At 42.5% G+C, this 19958-nt stretch overlaps 1 protein-coding gene across 4 annotated transcripts in view; it reads right to left on the bottom strand.

Moving 5' to 3' along the window:
• Positions 1 to 19958, bottom strand: part of nbeal2 (neurobeachin-like 2) — a 227775-nt gene that overhangs the window by 91924 nt on the left and 115893 nt on the right. For all 4 annotated transcript variants that reach the window (XM_072570079.1, XM_072570081.1, XM_072570082.1 and 1 more), the window contains 7 exons: positions 17155 to 17464; positions 12379 to 12461; positions 11702 to 11794; positions 10759 to 10930; positions 7593 to 7726; positions 3970 to 4129; positions 2047 to 2149 (listed from right to left, as the gene is read on the bottom strand). In XM_072570079.1, coding sequence (XP_072426180.1) covers positions 2047 to 2149; positions 3970 to 4129; positions 7593 to 7726; positions 10759 to 10930; positions 11702 to 11794; positions 12379 to 12461; positions 17155 to 17464 — 1055 coding nt within the window. The remainder of the gene's footprint in view (positions 1 to 2046; positions 2150 to 3969; positions 4130 to 7592; positions 7727 to 10758; positions 10931 to 11701; positions 11795 to 12378; positions 12462 to 17154; positions 17465 to 19958) is intronic.

The following is a 19958-nucleotide window of genomic DNA, read 5'->3' as shown; positions in this document are numbered from 1 at the left end:
TGACGATGTTGACGACATCTTCTAATTCTGCTTCTGTGTGAAATCAAATATCCTAAATCCCATCACAAATAAATGATGTAATGTTAGTATGTGGCTGCATCATCTAATAAAGGAGTCAGTGAGAATGAAAAGTAGTCCCTGAAAACCAAAAAGTAGCCTCTGAAGTATATCGCCGTTCCTTTACTGTTGTTGGGTCAAAATCCTGGAAGTCCCCCCCAATGGCATTTTGAGTCAAACCACAGAAGGTGGACTGCATCAGTTCAAAAAGGCAGCTCACTACCAGCTTCTCAAGGGCAACTGTGGATGGCAATAAATGCTGGCCGGCCGGCAACACACACATCCCTCAAATATTTTTTTGAAATCAAAGAATACTCAAGAGGAGCCAAAGAGAAAAATATTTAGTACCCTGCATCGAGCATCATCAGGGTAATCATTTCCTTTTTTATTCCTTTGTTCTCGCCAAATATTTTCTGACCTTAATCCCTCTGAGACATCTCATCTCCAGCAGTGCAATGTTCTCCTTAATAAAACTGCACTCTGCCTCAGTTTCCTTCCTTTCCTAAAGGCTTGAAAACCTGAAATATTTAATACCTAGTCCTGCCCTTCTTTAAGCCAGGTCTTCCTGAGACCCACAATGACATATTTCCACAGTGACATGCACCTGCAATTTTCCAGTTTTACTGACCACATACATAGATACTAACAGAATTTATATTTTCTTACTGCCCCACCCCCACTAATCAAAAAACAACTAACTCCTTTCCTCCTTCAATGCTACCTGTCTCTCATGTGCACCTTGACATTCCTTTCTAATATTATGTTCTTGTTACTATGCCACTGTCAAGTTCATTTAAATCTTTACCAATAGTACTGACAAGAAAATTGGTCCCAGTTCTGTTTTGGTGCAACCTGTACCTCCCCAGAGGTGGCACCAATGTCCCACCAATCTAAGCTTGCTTTCCTGCATCATATTTTTAGTCGTGCATTCATAAACTTCATCCTCCTATTTCTACACTAACCTGCATGTTGTACAAGGAGTTGTCTGGAGATTGGTACTTGTGAGGTTTTACATGCTAATTTCCTTAACTGTAGGAAAGCTTGAGTTGCCCTGCCTTTCCTCTGTTTAACAATACGCCTTGCTATGACCAATAAACTTTGCTACTTAAAAAGACAGACTCAACAGTTAGATGCTTTTCTTTTGTTTGTGTCATTTAAATATACAAAAGCTGAATGCCTTCTTTAATCTATTTTAATCTATCTATCTAAAAAAAAGAACTATTTATATCATAAGTGTCTCTCAAATTTTACAGAAAGGAAGACACAGCAGCAATATGGAGAACCAACCAATACACAGCCCTCCTGAGTTGTCATTTTTATCCCCATTTTTTCAAATTCCATAATGCTGAGGTCAGCTCCAGTTTCACTTCTCAGGAAACGTTCTGACCTAATCTGGTTTGACATCTTTCTTATACCCATCCTACATCAGCATTATAGACTTTTTTTTCATTCATTCAATGGATGAGGGCAAAACTGGTTAGCCAGCAGTTAAGAGTCAACCACAGTTCTGTGGGTCTGGAGACGCATGCAGGCCAGTCCAGGTAAGGATAGCAGTTTCCTTCCTTAAAAGGAAAGTAGCGAAAGAGATTGGCTTTTCTGACAATTGACAATGGATTCATGGTCATCATTATAGTTGTTGAAATTCTCTATAAAGTGATATAAGATGGCAGATGAATACTAATTAGCATTTGTAATAAATTCTAGCCTTGCTGATGATGGCTAAATCCAAAGAGTTGTTTTAAATATGTTAAGTTTCTCATCCACATGCTACTGAGTAAACAATAACTCTGTAGCTACTGAACAAGCAACCATTACTGTGTTGAATAAACAGTAAACCTACACTGTTGTACAGCAAATAATCCCAACCCTATGAATAACCAGTAGCTCAATTAATGACAATTAATCCTTGCTCTATTGAAAAACTAATAACCGAAGAGCAGATAGTTACAACTTACAACCTAAATCTGACACATAAAACTTTCTACTCACCCATAATGTGTTCGGATGGAGTCTAGAATGTACTGCACACCATACTTCTTTCTGATACGTTGTTTGTGATCTTTGACAATTGTGGATAAGTACTGTATGTGACCTGTAAGTGTGAAGAGAATTAGACAGTCAATGCTCATCTTACACAGAAAACAAAAATGCTGGAGATCATAACGGGTCAGGCAACATCCATAGAGAGAAAGCAAGCTAATGTTTTGAGACTAGATGACTGTTCAGCAGACTACACAGCAGTGGAGGCTTATTTTGATACGCAGGCAGATTTTATAGGCAGTCACCCTCTGAGCAAACAACAATCAACAAAGAGCAGCCTTCATAATCCCGAGAATGAACTTTTAAAAAGAGCAAGTAATAATTTTTTCTCATCCAAAGGATGTTAATATTATAGAATGGAACATGTCCCATTTCAAGCACATTTTCCACATTAAGCATTCACAAGTCAGGCAAAGCACAGCTAGAAGTCCAGTCAGGCTCCCTTAAAACATGTTTCAAACACAGTGAGGATAGGATAGCCTAGCGGTTACTTTACCAGACAAATAGTGCCCTACACTAAACATGTGGAATAAAAATGATCAAACCCTGCCATGCCAATTTGAATTTTAGTGGTAAAAGTTTAAATAATCATGACTCTACAGCTAATGGATTGTTGGGAATCTGTTTTATTAACATCCTTTAGAAAAGGAAACCTCCTTTCCTTTTCAGACTCATAAATATGTGTCAAACCGAGGAACCGAATGGCCTACTACTTTTCCTAATGCGCTGCTAAATTGACAAATGGAGCATAAAGTGGGAAAGTGTGAAACTGTCCATTTCAGCAGGATGATAAAGATGCATACTATCAAATTGGTTAAAGATTACAGAGCTTTAAGGTGCATAGGGATCTGGGTGTCCTAACATATACAAGGCTAGAATGTATGTATACAAGTAATTAGGAAAGCCAGGTGAATGTTTCATTTATAGTTCGGGAAATCAATTACAAACGTTAGGGGACTATGCTTGGTGGTACTATACATGAAATAGTGCATACAATGTTGGTCTCCTTATGTAAGGAAAAATGTCAATCTATTGGAATGAATTCCAAGATGGTTTAGCAGACTAATACCTAGGCTAGTTAGGTTGTCTTATGAGCCAAGTTTGACATTCATTATAGTTGAGAACAGTAGGAGTGACTTGATTGAAATGTATAAGACATTGATTGTGGATCACTATTTGTAAGTAAAAGATCACTGATTAAGAGAGAAATAAGATTTATTTTTCCTCTCAGAGGGTCATGAGCCTGGAGCTCTCTTCCTCAAAAAAGGTGGTGGAAACAGGATGCTTGAACATTTTTAAGGTGGTAGGAAGATGCTTGACAAGCAAGGGGTGAAAGGTTATTGGAGATGTGCAGGAACACACAGTAATCAGATCAGCCTTGATTTTATAGACTTTTATAGAATGGTGGGGCAGATGTGATGGGTTGAGTAGCCTACTTCTGTTCCTAATTCATATGTTCCTAACAGCCTTCTAAAGTGGTTCAAGCAGCCACTCAACAGGATCAAAGTTTAAATGTTGGCCTTCCTATCGCATCATATTTTGCCCAATCCCATTACAATCCTTGCTCATTCTAATTTGCACACAAGTTAATTTTAATTTTTCTGAACAGCTTCTGAAAATGTAAGTAGTTACTGGCTTAAATCTATTCTTCATTCATAATCTAATAAAAACGTACAGGGATTTTGCAGTAAAAGCAGTTGAATAAATTGCCATGCAGAGATCAGAGGCTAGGGACCAAAACTTTTGGATTGCTCTCAGTTGAGACTTGACTTGATCCTCCCACTTCATCTTAGCCTAATCTATCATACTATTGCGCAGACTGGGGTATTGTGGCCCAGCAAGAGGTTTTCCAAATGAAATGTAAATCATTACCCAATCGAACGGCGAAATCACTGTGGCTCCAGATGCGGAAGTCAAACAGCAGGTACTGGTACATACAGTGGAGGAGGAGATTATTGCCTTCACTAGCTACCTGCTCCATGAGGAACTGACAGGCCATCAGTACATTCATGTCCACTCTGTGGCTTGGAATCTTTGCAAAGAAAGACCTGTGTTTTAATAGCTTGTTCCATGATGACGGGGTATCTTGAAATCCTTTACAATGTAACACATTGATACATAGTCACAAATAACCTGATGACCCATCTTAGTGATGTCAATTGAAGAGTAAAAGTTGTACTCATGTACCTCTGCCATCCAGAAATTTCTCTTTCATTTCCCAAACAATGCTGATGGTCACACCTCACTTATATTGTTTCTAGTTCTACTAAACAGTAGAGACCTGCATTCCAGAACTTTTACTCAGTTTCAAAAATCAAAAGATGTTCTTCCTCCTGTGCAATATTAGAACCTTAAAATTACACAAACAGATGACTGGGTTTATGAGGTAGGAAAACAGAACCAAACCTTCAGCTATGATTGCCAAAAAAAATGTATGTTTCCTTATCTTTGAGCCAGGAGTCCTGGGTTCAAATCTCAACTATTCTAGAGGTGTGTAAAACTATTTCTGAACAGGTTGATTGGAAAATATCTTGGTAGTGTGTTAGCTGTCCTTAGAGTGTGTTATCATTATCTTTTGAATATACATTTGCGTTAATTATTGTTTTTTTGACCCTTTAATTCTAAGATGGCATTTAACATAACTAATTGTTCCTTTATGTACTCAATCACCCTTTTTTTATTGAAAGCATAATATTGAACAGGTTGAAGAATACCTACACAGCCAGTACTACCAATAAAGACAACAATATGCCTGAAGAAAGGAACAGAGCTGGGGGGTGCAGATCCATTGAACAGTTGCAGCTAATAGTCAGCATAGCCACTCAGACTCCACGGCCCCTTTTTCTGTTTTGCATGATTCTGATATGTTCCCTTCATAAAACCATTGAATCCTTTCAGTGTGGAAACAAGCCAGCCATTTGGCCAATCGAGTGCACACAGACCATCAGTACAGCAACCCACCCAGATCCAACCCCCCACCCTATCCCTGCATTTCCAGTGGCTAATCCACCTCGCCAGCATATCCTTGATCACTATGGGGAATTTACCATGGCTAATCCACCCAGTCTGCAAGGGGAAACAGGAGCACCTGGAGGAAACCCACACAGACGGGGAAAAATGTGCAAACTCCATGCAGACACAGTCACCAGAGACTGGAATTGAACTCGGGCCCTTGGCGCTGTGAGGCTGCAGTTCTAACCACTAAGCCACCATGCTGCCCACAATTATCACAATCCCATATCAATACATCTCTGCTGGTTCTTTGATAGATTGAACTAAAATGAATTTAATTGCCAGACTCTTTTTCCACAGCCTTCTGCCTTCCTTCTCGACAGATACTCATCCAACTTTCCCTTGGAAGATGTAGCGGTCTCTGTTCTCATGTTATCATCCTTTCTACAATAAAAACTGCAGTCTAGGCTTTGATAAAAGCTGTTTTATTACTTGCTTCTCTTGAATCTGTGTTTCTAAAATGATTTAAGTTTACTGTAATTAGTTCAGCTCTAACTGAGCAGGAATTGTCTGCAAACTTTCTGCAAATATAACAAGTTCCTTTGATTAAAACTGGAAGCTTTAAAAGAAACTTTTTACTCCAAAGTAATGATAACTGACAAAACATCCTTGTTAAGTTTAATGAAATTTGTTAGATCTCATGAGACCTCATTAAGCTTCAGAAAATCTCATTAACTGCAAAGTCATATCCTTTGTAATCTTTTGAAATTTGTTCACAGATTTCCTTCCCCCTAATCCTGCTCTCACAGGGACATTAGTCTCTAACTCCAGCTCCAAACATTAGCTTTTTTTTGTACAGTAAGTGTAATGTAATAGAATGGGTGACAATTTAAACAAGCTTGACTAGTGTCTCTGAAACTGCTTCAATTTAAACTAAAATAAAAACTTGTTAAGATGCTATTATTATGTTCTGTGGGTGGCATGGAGGCTCAGTGGTTAGCTCTGCTGCCTCACAACGCCAGTGACCCAGGTTAGAGTCCTGCCTCGGGCAACTGTCTGTGTGGAGTTTACACATTCTCCCCTTGCCTGCGTGGGTTTCCTCCAGATGCTCTGGTTTCCTCCCACAGTCCAAAGATGTGCAGGTCAGGTGAATTGGCAATGCTAAATTGCCCTTAGTATTGGGTGCATTAGTGAGGGGTAAATATACGTTTGAGGACTGGGTCTGGGTGGGTTACCTTCAGTGTAGACTTGTTGGGCCAAATGGCCTGTTACAACACAGTAGTTAATTCTAATCAATTCTAAATTGAGGAATCTTGAGCAGTCCAATGAAACAGTCCAAGAGTAGGCACAGGATAGGTTAGTTACTGAATATACAGGGTGGGCACAGGATGGGTAGCTACTGAATATATAGGGTGGGCACAGGATGGTAGTTACTTAATACATAGGGTGGGCACAGGATGGGTAGTTACTTAATACAAGTTCTTTGCACTGTCTGTCAAAGAGCATGAGTACTTGTACCTTATGCCTAAAGACGTCAGGGCAAGCCTATAGACATAGAATAGATATATTGTAAGGCTCCCCCTCCAGGTACCCTACAAATAGGTTTCAGCTTTAACCTTGCCTTTGCAAATTCACTAAAATTATACCAGGCTCAGAAGAGTAAGTAATGACTATAGAATACATAAATTAAACTTGTATTCCATTGAATATAGAAGACTGTGAGGTCATCTGATTGCCCTTTTTAAAATTTTAAATACACATTTAAAGGGATACAATTGGGAAAATAAAGCATGAGGTCACAATTGCCAATGACAGTTAAGACATTGGAATCAAAACCAAAGTTTCTAAATTTGAACATCTGCACCCCATTGGAGGAGTGGAAGGGGAGGTAGTTGGGGGGGTGAGAGATAGTCCCGATTTAAGACTGTAACGAATCACACAAAGTACAGAATTAATAAAAATATGAACAATTGGGATGGAGGAGCAAAGGGATCTGGGAATGTAAGTACACAAATCACATTGTTTAAGTTAGTTATAAAAGACCATTATGGAAAGCAAACCCAAGCAGAAGGCTCTTTGTTGATGAATAGAAAGGGAGAGAAGTTATGCTAATCTTATTAAGAACCTTGAACAAACCACGTTTGAGAATACTGCATATGGTTATAGTATAAGATCATATTCAGAACTCGGCTTAACGTTTACAAGTTCATAAAATAATTGCTTAGCAGTACAAAACTTAAACATTGCTTTAGAAAAACACACACAAGTTGAAGCTTTTCTAAGACTCATCAAGTTAAGAACTCAAGAAACAAACTTGAAGAAAGAAAACAACAAGTTATACAGCATTATAAGTGGGTGCTGATTGGTTGGAGATGCAGATACAAGAGTTAGCTGTTCCTGCATCTCCAGCAATATGGTCAATTCTTAACTGCTCACTGAAATGGCCTGACCTACATTGGGCAACGGCAATTAAGAATGAACAAGTGACCAATCTTGCCAGTGATGACCACAATCTATGCAAGTACAAAATTCACAAGTCTTACCTTTTGCAACAGGGCACCTATGACAGCCGGGCCATTGCACTGGATGAAATTCTCCTGATTTATGGTATGGTTTCGGATTAAATTCTTAACTAGCAGCAAAAATGCAGCTACACTATTCCTCTCCAATTTGCTCTCTATAAAAAGACCACAAGTAAGTTAGCATAAAGCAGCATCATTTGGTCTTATCTTTATGGAATGTCAACATCATGTCAGCATCATACCCTTGAGCAGAACCTTTTCAAGTAAACACTTAATTGCACAAAGCTCCATTCACTAAAAGATTTGATTTTAAATGTTTTGATGTTAAATGAAAAGACCTGCAGGTCTGGCAGGATTTTCTGGATAGGATTTACAGATGGAAAATCCTTTGAAAGGAGCTGACCCAAAGATTCAATACCCTCTGTGTCAAAAATTCTTCTCATTTCAGTCTTAAATTCCTGCCCCTAATCCTAAAATCATGTGCCCTGGTGTTAAACCTCACCAACAATGGGAAACATCTTAATTACTTCACCTTGTCAAAACAATTAAGAATTTAAATTAGGTCAACTCATTTTTCGGAATTCCACGTAGTACACACCCACTCTCTCCAGAAGACAATTCAGCCACGCTCAGGATTCATTCAGTTATTTTCAATTGCAAAAAGTATCCCTCTTCAAAAAAAAGGACCAAATGTGTAAAAATTATCTAAGTGAGATCTTACCAAGACAATATATAACTGAATCAAGGCATTTTTATTCCTGAATTCAAATCCCTACCTGATGAAAGCTAACATTCAATTTCCCTTCCTAATTACTTACTGCACCTGCACACTAACTATTCGTGACTCATAAACAAGATCATCCCAGTCTCTTTGGACATTCACACTTCCCATCATTTAAAAAAAACTGTCTTGTTTTAAAATGAAAGTCACACCTATTCACATTATAGTCCATCTGTCATGTTCTACTCTGTTCACTTAACCTGTCAAAGTCCTCTTAAAGTCTCAGTGAACCTTCCTTATAATGCATATTCCTCCTCAGTTTGGCCTCATCAGCAAATCTTAAATACTATAATTGATATCCCCATCCAAATCATTTAAACAGATCTGTGGAGCTCACGCTGATCCTTTACAGTATCTTATTTGTAACATCCTGAGAACGATCCATTTATTCCAACGCTGTTTTCTGTCTGTTAACAAATTCTTAAACCTTACTGGTATTGTTCCCTAATCACATATGTCTCTGTTGTAGAGAATGGAACATATCTCTGAATGCTTGCCAAGGTCTGTCTACCAAAAGTTTGAATGTATTTTCCAAATCCACCAGAGTCAACTTGCAACTCAGTTCTTCATAAATTTTCTTTCTTCAGACTGAAGACCCTAATTTATGAACAAAGTGTATTGTACTCAAACTTAATGTGAAATTCTAACATAATACTCAAAGGTTCCTTTACAGTCAAGTTCTTCATTTTCCCTTACAAAATAACTCAATCCCTAGTTGGCTCCTCAATGTACTGAATCAGAAACATTTGGTACATACTCTAGAAATTAATCCTCAAGAATATTAGTTCTGACTTGGTATATAAATTGAAGTTTCCTTTATTACTGTATCTCTACACATTACATATATCCCTAATTTCCAGCTTTACGTCATGCCTAATATTACCAACAAAGTTTAGTAGTCCATAAGCAGTAGCTATCAATGTTTGAAACAAAAACAGAAATTGCTGGAGCAACTGAGCAACTCACCAATGTTTGCTGCCCTTTGCTGTTTCTTAGCTCCAGATAAACTGATTCCATCATGATCCTTTGATCTAAGGTCTATTCTCACTGATCTTGTCCTGAAAAGTGCTACCTTTCTCCTTTAACCTCATTATTTGTCACTCCTAGACATTCAACTCCCAATCTTGGGCACTGTGGAGACATGTCTTTATTATTAGAATTAAATCATATCCATTTGGGTATTCAAATCATTGACCATTTTGCAAATGTCATAGACTGCCTTCAATTCTGCCTTTCTGCCTAATTTTAATCTTATTGAGTGCTTCTCTATGCTTTATTTGTCTTCTGTTGTTGCTTTCTACTTTACAAAGTCTTTTCGCCAGTTTCACTCCGAGCGTGCATGTAATCTCCTCTCTGAATGTACTTATTGCATATCTCTCAGCCTCAGCATATCACAACGACGCCAACCATAGAGCGAGCTCCTGAACCCAGAGCTCCAACTTCTGCAGCTGGTAATACTTCCTGTACCGACAGATTTCAAAGCAATCAGACTAAAAAAAACGTGAATATTGGAAGATGTAGTTTTAAAGAATATTTCAGATGGAGCATAGGTGCAGAAATTTTCAGAGCTTCACACTTTAATGGCTAATGGCATGGACAACAAACCCTGGACGAATGAAGTGGGGAAATGACATGGAACAAGAGATGGAAAAATGCAGAGTTTGTGGACAGTTGCGAGAGTTACAGTAACGTACAGAAGCAGGGTATTTTATACATGCCTTATTTATCAATATTTTTGCTTTCTCCCAAATCTCTGTAGGTACAGTCTCATGATGAAACGTACTCTTGGAGCTATTCCAGCTGGAAATTTGATCTCCGTGGCAGTTCTTCTGAACAGGATGTCAGGTTATGTAGCTGCTTTCACCTCTTATCCATCCATATACACCTCCCAAGTAGGTGTTTGGACGAGTTGTGAGCAAAAAAGACGGTGGGGAAAGGGGAAGGGGTCTTGAAGCAGGGTCAGCTCTTTTTGCTGGCTGTTGATGGTAAGGTTCCCAATCAGGAGGAAAGCTATCAACATGGGTTAGCAGTCAGGCCACTGGAGTGTATATGGTGGCCTTATTGTGTGGCATGGACAGTACATGCGCTAACAGCAGTGGGAAGTGGCTCTTCAGTAACTATTAACTGGCCTCGATCCCAAGGGTAAACCAGCCACGCCCTATCACTGGTAAAATAACAAAGGTGTTGGTTAAAAATGAAGGCAGATGATGAGCTCAATGCCCCTAACATTGCACTTAATTTTACACTCCATATCTGCCAGACCATTCTTGGAGGGTAGAGACTATAAAATTTTGGAAGAAAGTGAGGACAGCAGATGCTGGAAGTCAGAGTTGAAACTGTGGTGCTGGAAAAGCACAGCAGGTCAGGCAGCATCTGAGGAGCCAAAATTCTGGTCAAAAGATTTACCTGAAGACTTGCCCAAAGGTAGGAGCATTCCTTGGATGTTCTGTGAAGATGTCAGTTCTGGTCCCACTAAGTCAGTTGTCTCCTGATTCTCCTCTGAATCATCACTTTTGGATGCCACTTGTTCCAGAAGTGGTAGGAGGACACCCATACCCCCAACACAATTGATCACATCCTAAAAAGATGAAGAATTATTTCAGACTATAGGAATAAACAAACAGCTTGTTGATACATGGGAGGACATAAAGAACAGAGAAAAAGAGAGCGAGAGAGAGAGACAGACAGAGAGAGAGACACACACACACACACACACACACATAGTAGAGTTTGAAAGACAGAGGGGGTACTGTATGGTCAACACTGTGATGGACGTGATTTTATGTGTGCGTGCGTCTGTCTGTTGGAATTATTAGCCCAGGTCCAACTGTGTGTGGAAGAGGACTGTGTGTAGTAATGTCTGCTGTTACTGTACAATCCACAATTTGTTTTCCCACAGGCAAACTTGGCAATTTCTACATTCTCCAATCCAATAATTGGATTTTACATCCTGAGGAGTTTAAAGAGCTGATGTCAGGTCACTTACACTGTATTCCTGTCACAGTGCTGCAAGCCAATGGTGGGTGATGGCTCCTTACGAAGTGGGGTCAGGTCTCTGCAGTCAGACGATTGAACCCAGAGGTGCAGGATGTTTTCAATGTGCCTCCATGGGGGACCTCTATGAACCACAATGATCCCAGTTTACAAGATTCTGGGCCTTGCTCTTAGCTTGCAGAGAAGCACCAGACAATCTAGTGGAAGTTCCCCTGCCATTGGTTTAAATGTCATGGCTACGGTAAGGTGAAATGTAAGCTGCACTTCCCCATCCATCCTGCTCTTACATCCCAAACTGTAGTACAGATAATGCTGTGTTAAGCTTGTTGACATTTCCCATCAAACTGATACTCACCTTGATATCCCAGTTGACTGTATTGTGCCCAGTCAACCTCCCATCATAGAAGTGGTTTGTGGACAGATCTAAACAAATCTGATTTCTGCAGGCCTAAACACAAACAAGTGAAACCATGAAAACAGATTAACATTCATATAGCTGACAGTTACCTTAAAGGTATGGTTGCCATCACAAACACAAATATGGTGTATGCCACTAACTGCGGAGGAGAAAATGAGGACTGCAGATGCTGGAGTACCAGAGTCAAGACTGTATTGCTGTAAAAGCACAGCAGGTCAGGCAGCGAGGAGCAGAGAATCAACATTTCGGGTATAAGCCCTTCATCAGAAAGTTCTTCATCCTGATGAAGGGCTTATGCCCGAAATGTCGATTCTCCTGTTCCTTGGATGCTGCCTGACCTGCTGTGCTCTTCAAGCAACACACACTCGACTATGCCACTAATTGCCTCTGGAAGGAATCAACTGCATCCATTACTCAATCCATCCATCAAACTCCACCCTCCTCCAATCAATTTTCTCCTCTGCCCACTTTGCTACAGCTCTGCAGGTGGTTAGAACTTGTACTATCTTCATCAAGTGACTATTTTCCCATGCACCAGACTTTGATTTGAGAGAACTTAAATCTTCCTAAGTTTGTTACAACTTTCATGTAAAACACTTTCTGAACTTACTTACCTTGGGAGTATAATGTAGGAGCAACTTGCTACTCAGATCGGATAGCTCACTGTCAGGCTTAAATGGCAATAAGTTGTTTGGACCTAAAGAACAAAGTAAACCAGTAACAAAGTAATTACCATGCAGCTCTTCGATGTTATGTGAGTTTATTTCAGCAACCTCAACTCCAGCAAAGGGCCTTTTACTGCAGACCAGGTCACTTCTTGTAGGGAGGGTAGAGACACACATTTGGGTAGGGAGAGAGACACACAAACAGAGAGAGTGAGAGAGAGAGAGTGAGAAGAGAGAGGGGGGGGGAAAAAAGAGGGAGAGAGGGAGAGAGGGAGGGAGGGAGGGAGGGAGGGAGGGAGGGAGGGAGGGAGGGAGGGAGGGAGGGAGGGAGGGAGGGAGGGAGAGAGGGAGAGAGGGAGAGAGGGAGGGGAGAAAGATAGATAGATAGAAAGATATACAGAAAAACAAATGGAAAAAGTGAAAGAGATACACACACAGAGACAAATAATGGGATTCGTTTTATGCAGCCCATAAGAGCTGGAAACTAGGAATGCAGGGTGACTTAATTGGGGATATCGTGAAAATTCAACCTTCAAAACAGCAGATTAAGATGCAGAGAACATACATCCACGAGTACTCATTAGTGTAAAACATTTTAAGTTATGTCTTACTCCCAAGATAAATGCAGCACATGAGAATCTCAGTATGATGTTTCAAAGATGATGTGCGCACCTTTGATCAGTTATGTTAATGTGTGGCACTTTTCCTTACTTGGTTCAAGAGATCAAAAGATAGGTGCAGGAGGACTGTAGATTATACAGTGGCTCAGGATCAGCAAGTGAGCCAGTTGTGGAGAGGTCGAAGGCATGGAGGAGTGGAGTGGGAAGGGTCTGTGTCCTGGGTGTGGTGGTGGGAGAGCAGTTGTGACAAGCGGTCATGGTAAAAAAATGAATGGGCAATAGGATGGTGTCACAGTTCAAATGTAGGTGCATCTCAAGGTGTTGGCTGGCAGAGAAATACAGGCCTTTGTGTTTAATTACAACATTTCAATTGCACGCACTGGGAGTGATCTTGGGCAATACCCTTAATAATGCTAGAAGGCAAGGCTTGCAAATTCAGCACTGTCCCACAGAGCAACACTTTGGACATGGATTTATAAACATTGAAAACTGAACAAATAAACATAGTTTCTTTATTGTGGAAGAAATTTTCTTCAACTCCACCACCACCCCCCCCCCCAACTCTATCCCTGTAACTCTGCATTTCCCATGGTTAATCCACCTAGCCTGCACATCCCTCGATACAATGGCAATTTAGCATGGCCAGGAGACAAAGGTGAAATGGGAAACGAGAGCAAATGAGACAAAGTGAACAAATAAAAGGCATAGAATATTTAAATACAGAAAATGAAACAGAGCGAGGGAGGGACAGAGGGAAAAGGCAGGGTAAAGCAATTATGAAAGGATGAACAGATTTATCAACATTGTTCATTTCCTAAATTCTGTTTTATATTTCAAAAATATGTTATTCATAAAACTTTTGTCTGAGTACAGACAGAAGGTACTAAACATTCTGTAAACTCTTTGCAAAGCAAAAAACAGACTGGAATTTGACATTCCTCAGAGCTTTGTTGCAGTTGCAAATTAGAGGCATTTCCTTCTCGTGCAGGAAACCATTTACATTCATTTTGAGGCAATAAGAGGGTCTGATAACTCTCTGTACTTTGGCAGAAACACTTAGATGGTGTTTCCCCACCCCCCCACCGTGCTTTGGCAGCTGCAATGCCAACCTTTCGCATGTCTCTCAGCACAGTCCTGAATCTTAGAATGTGTACAATGTGTGGTTGGGTTCAACTGTTTACCTTTCATGATCAAAGTTTGAGCGGACCAAAGACTGTCTTTCACAGAGGTGACAGTCCTCCAGACGCAGTTGATGTTTGGCAATACAGGAGATCAGACTGTAGAGCATCATGGAGCTGCTCATGATGAACCTCGACAATAACTACTGCATCTCTCGCCAGACTTCTTTTGCAAAGACACATTCCAGGAGACAAGTGACAAATACCCCCCCACCTCCTGCAGCCATTTCATGGCCAGCAGAGAGTCCGAACATACATAAAGGATCTCATAGGTCGTGCCCTTCTCATGACCGGCCAAGCTACGCCTTGATACCTGTTGGAGAGCTCAGGTGGTAACACATTGTGCCAAATAACTGCAACAGTCTGCTCAGGGAACCACCCAACAGGAACACTCTTCTTCCTTTCTGCAGGGTCTTGAGGAAGCTCCACACTGACCACTTCCTGATGGACTTGTGATCAAAGATGTTTTATTTTACAAATTTTCCAGGAGGGAAGGTGATATGGAACAGTCTAACTATTTGGAGCATTCCATGGCGAGGCTAGGCCCATCCTTCACAACACCAGGGACAGGTAGAACCTCAGTATGTGGTGACATTTGGTGTTTGAGTATCTAAAGGTCTACACACAGTTTGATGCAGCCATACATAAAGGTGGTCTTGGGTACATCTCCCACCATACCCCTACTTGATCCAGAGCATTGTACGTGGTGTTCCTCTGGACACAATCCATCTTCGACTTCTAGATGAAGTAGAAGATAGCTCATGTTACTGCACCGGTGCAGTTTTGGAGCATAGAACTGACATGCACCACATGCAGCAACAGCAAGAGTCCTTCACAGGCAATGACCAGGTTTACATTCGCAATGGAGAGGGAGCGATGATCCCAAAAGTCCAGTTTCTGCGCCACCTTGGCGATGGTCTTCTCCCAAGTCCCACTGAACCATATTCCCAACATGTTCAGGTCATCTATCCTGATGGTGAAGGGGATAAATGATCAGTCTGCCAGGCTCCAAAGAACATGGAGAACACTCTGGTCTCAATTTACCTTGGCTTCTGATGCCAGTTCAAACTGGTCACAGATGCTCATGCACCTGTGCACTGACAACAGATCAAAGCAGAAAACAGCGACATCTACCAAGAACACAGAGACGTGGACCTGCTGACCTCTGCTGCCTGGAATACTCACTCCTTTCAGGCTTACATCCTTCCTGATGGACTCAGTAAAGGGGTCTAGACAACACACAAACAAGGCAGCAGAGAGTGGGCAACCCTGCCTGACTTCAAATCTGATCAGGAAGCTTTCTGATTCCCACCCATTGATTGAGACTGCATTAACAATATTGGTGTAGAGCAATCAGATCCAATTGTGGATTCCCTTCCCAGAGTCCATTTTAGGGAGCATATCCCTCGTGTAGGTGTGCGATATCCTGTCAAAGGCCTTCTCCTGATCCAGCATGATGAGGTAGCTGTCCATCCCCCTGTCCTGCATATAGGCCATTGTATCCCTGAGGAGCATGAGGCTCTCCGAGATCATCCTGCCCAGTACAGCACAGATTTGGTCAAGGTGAATCACCGATACCAGAGTAGACTTCAGTCAGTTGGTGATGAGCTTAAACAGGATTTTGTAATCTGCATTCAGCAGTGAAATTGGTCGCCCATTTCTAACGTCCTCCCTCTCCCATTCTGATTGTAGATAACGTGATGATGCCCTTCCTCGAGAATCTGCACACACTACCTGCCAGAAGCATACTGCAGTACATCTCCTGCAGATCCCACTGAGCTGAATATAACTCCACTAGTAAGCCATCACCTCCAGGAGTCTCACTCTTCTCAAAAGGACTTGAGGACCTCGGTCAGCTCATCCAGAGACAGCATCTGGTTCAGCCTCTCCTGCATGCTTTCATCTATGACTTCCATGACACAGGACAGCAACGACTGGGAGGTTGTGCTATCTGTAGACTTCATGTCATACAGTTTAGCTCTCAAAGGATTTGCTGATCCTCAGGATATCAGATTGAGGTGATACTACCATTCATCACATTCCTTCACACTGCTGATAACAGAGCTCTCCCTGTGTACCTTCTGAAAGAAGAAATGTAAGTGCATCTCATTGTGCTCCATGGTTGTTGGAGCGGACAATTATCTTTATGCCCTGCAAAGTAAACAGAGAGTCTTGCTGGCTCTTCATCTCCTGGATACCCCCTGTGACATCGACCCCCATTATCCACAGTTGGAGCAGGTTCTGCATGCTTTTCTGGAATTTGTACAATTTTACCATTCACTCCTTCTTGCCTTCTGAACAGCTTTGAGGATGAATGGCCTCTTAATGCTCTCCTTGATTGAATCTTCAGCGGACTCATGGGAAACAAAGCGAGCCTTCACAGATCTCTAACCTTTGAACTTCTCAATGTGTTCTGGGGTCACTGTTATGTTGTACGCTCCCTTGCCAGGCAGCTGGTCATCCCGCAGATGACACAGTCACCTAACAGGAGGCAGATCAGAGAGCACTGGCATGCTGCTGGTGGATTTGTCCCAGAACCCTTGGGACAAACAGGATATCTATCATGAGCAGATAGACCTGTCTGGCCATGACCAGGTACCTCAAAATAATTTAGTAGAATAATCACTATTGTTTTATTGGAAGATGTGACAGCCAATTTGGGCTCAACAGGATCCCAAGAAGAGTATGGAGATAAAATAGTTTTTTGGTAGTACTGATTGTGTGAACAATGTTGATTGACAAACTGGAGAGTGATACATTCCTTCAAATATTGCTTTACAATCTTTACCATTCACTTAAGAGGGCAGACAGGTAGATAGATACGTCTATCACTACTGCCTCAATAACACAAATGGGAATAAACAAGACTGCGTGCACACTCTCACATTATGGCTGACTAATAAAACACAGTTAACAGGAAAACCCACCTGCATTGAAAAGTGCTTTGATCTGCATCGGCTGCAGGGCTTCATGGAACACAAAGACGGATCCCATCAGCCCTTCCAGGGACGTTGGTGTGCCCCATTCTGCATCCTGCATGCTGGCCGCGATTGTATTCACAATGGCTTGTGGAGAGGTGGAGCCTCTCATGGGAGATGTAAAGCTGGCTGGGAAGGACTGAGAACGGTTGAGGGGGTAATGTGAAGTGAAGGATAGATCGGGAGTCTGGATGGGAGAAGTAATAACTGTTGTCGTTGTTCTGTGACCAGCTGATCCAATACAGCAGTAAGTGAAGGACTGGAAGGAAGGATTAAAATTTTTATAACATAAATATTACAATCTAATTAAATTTTAAGATAAAATGGAATAAATAGAAACAAAAAGAGAAATTTCTGGAAAAGCTCAACAAGTCTGGCAGCATCTGTGGATGCATGTTCATCAGGAAGGACACTGGATCCAAAATATCAAACTCTGATTTCTCTCCACAGATGCTACCAGACATGCTGAGCTTTTCCAGCAATTTGTTTTTGTTTCTGATTTACAGCATCCACAGTTGTCTCAATTTTTATAAACTTTCCAGAAACACTTAGTAGGTCTGTGAGCATTCAATGGTGAAAACAAGTTAATAGTGATAAATTTATTAATACCAAAACAAGTGAACAGGGTTATGGGGATAAGGTATAAACAATAACTGCAGATGCTGGAAACCAAATTCTGGATTAGTGGTGCTGGAAGAGCACAGCAGTTCAGGCAGCATCCAATGAGCAGCGAAACCGACGTTTCGGGCAAAAGCCCTTCATCAGGAATAAAGGCAGTGAGCCTGAAGCGTGGAGAGATAAGCCAGAGGAGGGTGGGGGTGGGGAAGAGAGTAGCACAGAGTACAATGGGTGAGTGGGGGAGGGGATGAAGGTGATAGGTCAGGGGGGAGAGGGTGGAGTGGATAGGTGGAAAAGGAGCTAGACAGGTCAGACAAGTCAAGGGGACAGTGCTGAACTGGAAGTTTGAAACTAGGATGAGGTGGGGGGGGGAAAAAGGGGAAATGAGGAAGCTGTTGAAGTCCACATTGATGCCCTGGGGTTGAAGTGTTCCGAGGCGGAAGATGAGGCGTTCTTCCTCCAGGCGTCTGGTGGTGAGGGAGCGGTGGTAAAGGAGGCCCAGGACCTCCATGTCCTCGGCAGAATGGGAGGGGGAGTTGAAATGTTGGGCCACGGGGCGGTTTGGTTGATTGTGCGGGTGTCCTGGAGATGTTCCCTAAAGCGCTCTGCTAGGAGGTGCCCAGTCTCCCCAATGTAGAGGAGACCACATCGGGAGCAACGGATACAATAAATGATATTAGTGGATGTGCAGGTAAAACTTTGATGGATGTGGAAGGCTCCTTTAGGGCCTTGGATAGAGGTGAGGGAGGAGGTGTGGGCACAGGTTTTACAGTTCCTGCAGTGGCAGGGGAAAGTGCCAGAACGGGAGGGTGGGTCGTAGGGAGGCGTGGACCTGACCAGGTAGTCACGGAGGGAACGGTCTTTGCGGAAGGCGGAAAGGGGTGGGGAGGGAAATATAGCCCTGGTGGTGGGGTCTTTTTGGAGGTAGCGGAAATGTCGGTGGATGATTTGGTTTATGCGAAGGTTTGTAGAGTGGAAGGTGAGCACCAGGGGCGTTCTGTCCTTGTTACGGTTGGAGGGGTGGGGTCTGAGGGCGGAGGTGCGGGATGTGGACGAGATGCGTTGGAGGGCATCTTTAACCATGTGGGAAGGGAAATTGCGGTCTCTAAAGAAGGAGGCCATCTGGTGTGTTCTATGGTGGGACTGGTCCTCCTGGGAGCAGATACGGCGGAGGCGGAGAAATTGGGAATACGGGATGGTATTTTTGCAAGAGACAGGATGTGACGAGGTGTAATCCAGGTAGCTGTGGGAGTCGGTGGGTTTGTAAAAAATGTCAGTGTCAAGTCGGTCGTCACTAATGGAGATGGAGAGGTCCAGGAAGGGGAGGGAGGTGTCAGAGATGGTCCAGGTAAATTTAAGGTCAGGGTGGAATGTGTTGGTGAAGTTGATGAATTGCTCAACCTCCTCGCGGGAGCACGAGGTGGCGCCAATGCAGTCATCAATGTAGTGGAGGAAGAGATGGGGAGTGGTGCCGGGGTAATTACGGAATATTAACTGCTCTATGTAGCCAACAAAAAGATAGGCATAACTGGGGCCCATACGTGTGCCCATGGCTACCCCTTTGGTCTGGAGGAAGTGGGAGGATTCAAAGGAGAAATTGTTAAGGGTGAGGACCAGTTTGGCCAAACGAATGAGTGTGTCGGTGGAAGGGTACTGTTGGGGACGTCTAGAGAGGAAAAAACGGAGGGCTTGGAGGCCCTGGTCATGGCGGATGGAGGTGTAGAGGGATTGGATATCCATGGTGAAGAGGAGGCGTTGGGGGTCGGGGAAACGGAAGTCTTGGAGGAGGTGGAGGGCGTGGGTGGTGTGTCGAACGTATGTGGGGAGTTCCTGGACTAGGGGAGATAGGACAGTGTCGAGGTAGGTAGAGATGAGTTCAGTGGGGCAGGAGCATGCTGAGACAATGGGTCGGCCAGGGTGGTCAGACTTGTGGATCTTGGGAAGGAGGTAGAACCGGGCAGTGCGGGGTTCCCAGACTATGAGGTTGGAAGTTGTGGGTGGGAGATCTCCTGAGGTGATGAGGTTCTGTATTGTCTGGGAGATGATGGTTTGGTGATGGGGGGTGGGGTCATGTTCGAGGGGGCAGTAGGAAGAGGTGTCCTCGAGTTGGCATTTGGCTTCAGCAGTGTAGAGGT

This window comes from Chiloscyllium punctatum, chromosome 5, assembly GCF_047496795.1.
Source record: "Chiloscyllium punctatum isolate Juve2018m chromosome 5, sChiPun1.3, whole genome shotgun sequence".
NCBI lineage: Eukaryota > Metazoa > Chordata > Chondrichthyes > Orectolobiformes > Hemiscylliidae > Chiloscyllium > Chiloscyllium punctatum.
The sequence above is the reverse complement of the archived record's forward strand: the minus strand, read 5'-3'. Positions and strand labels throughout refer to the sequence as shown.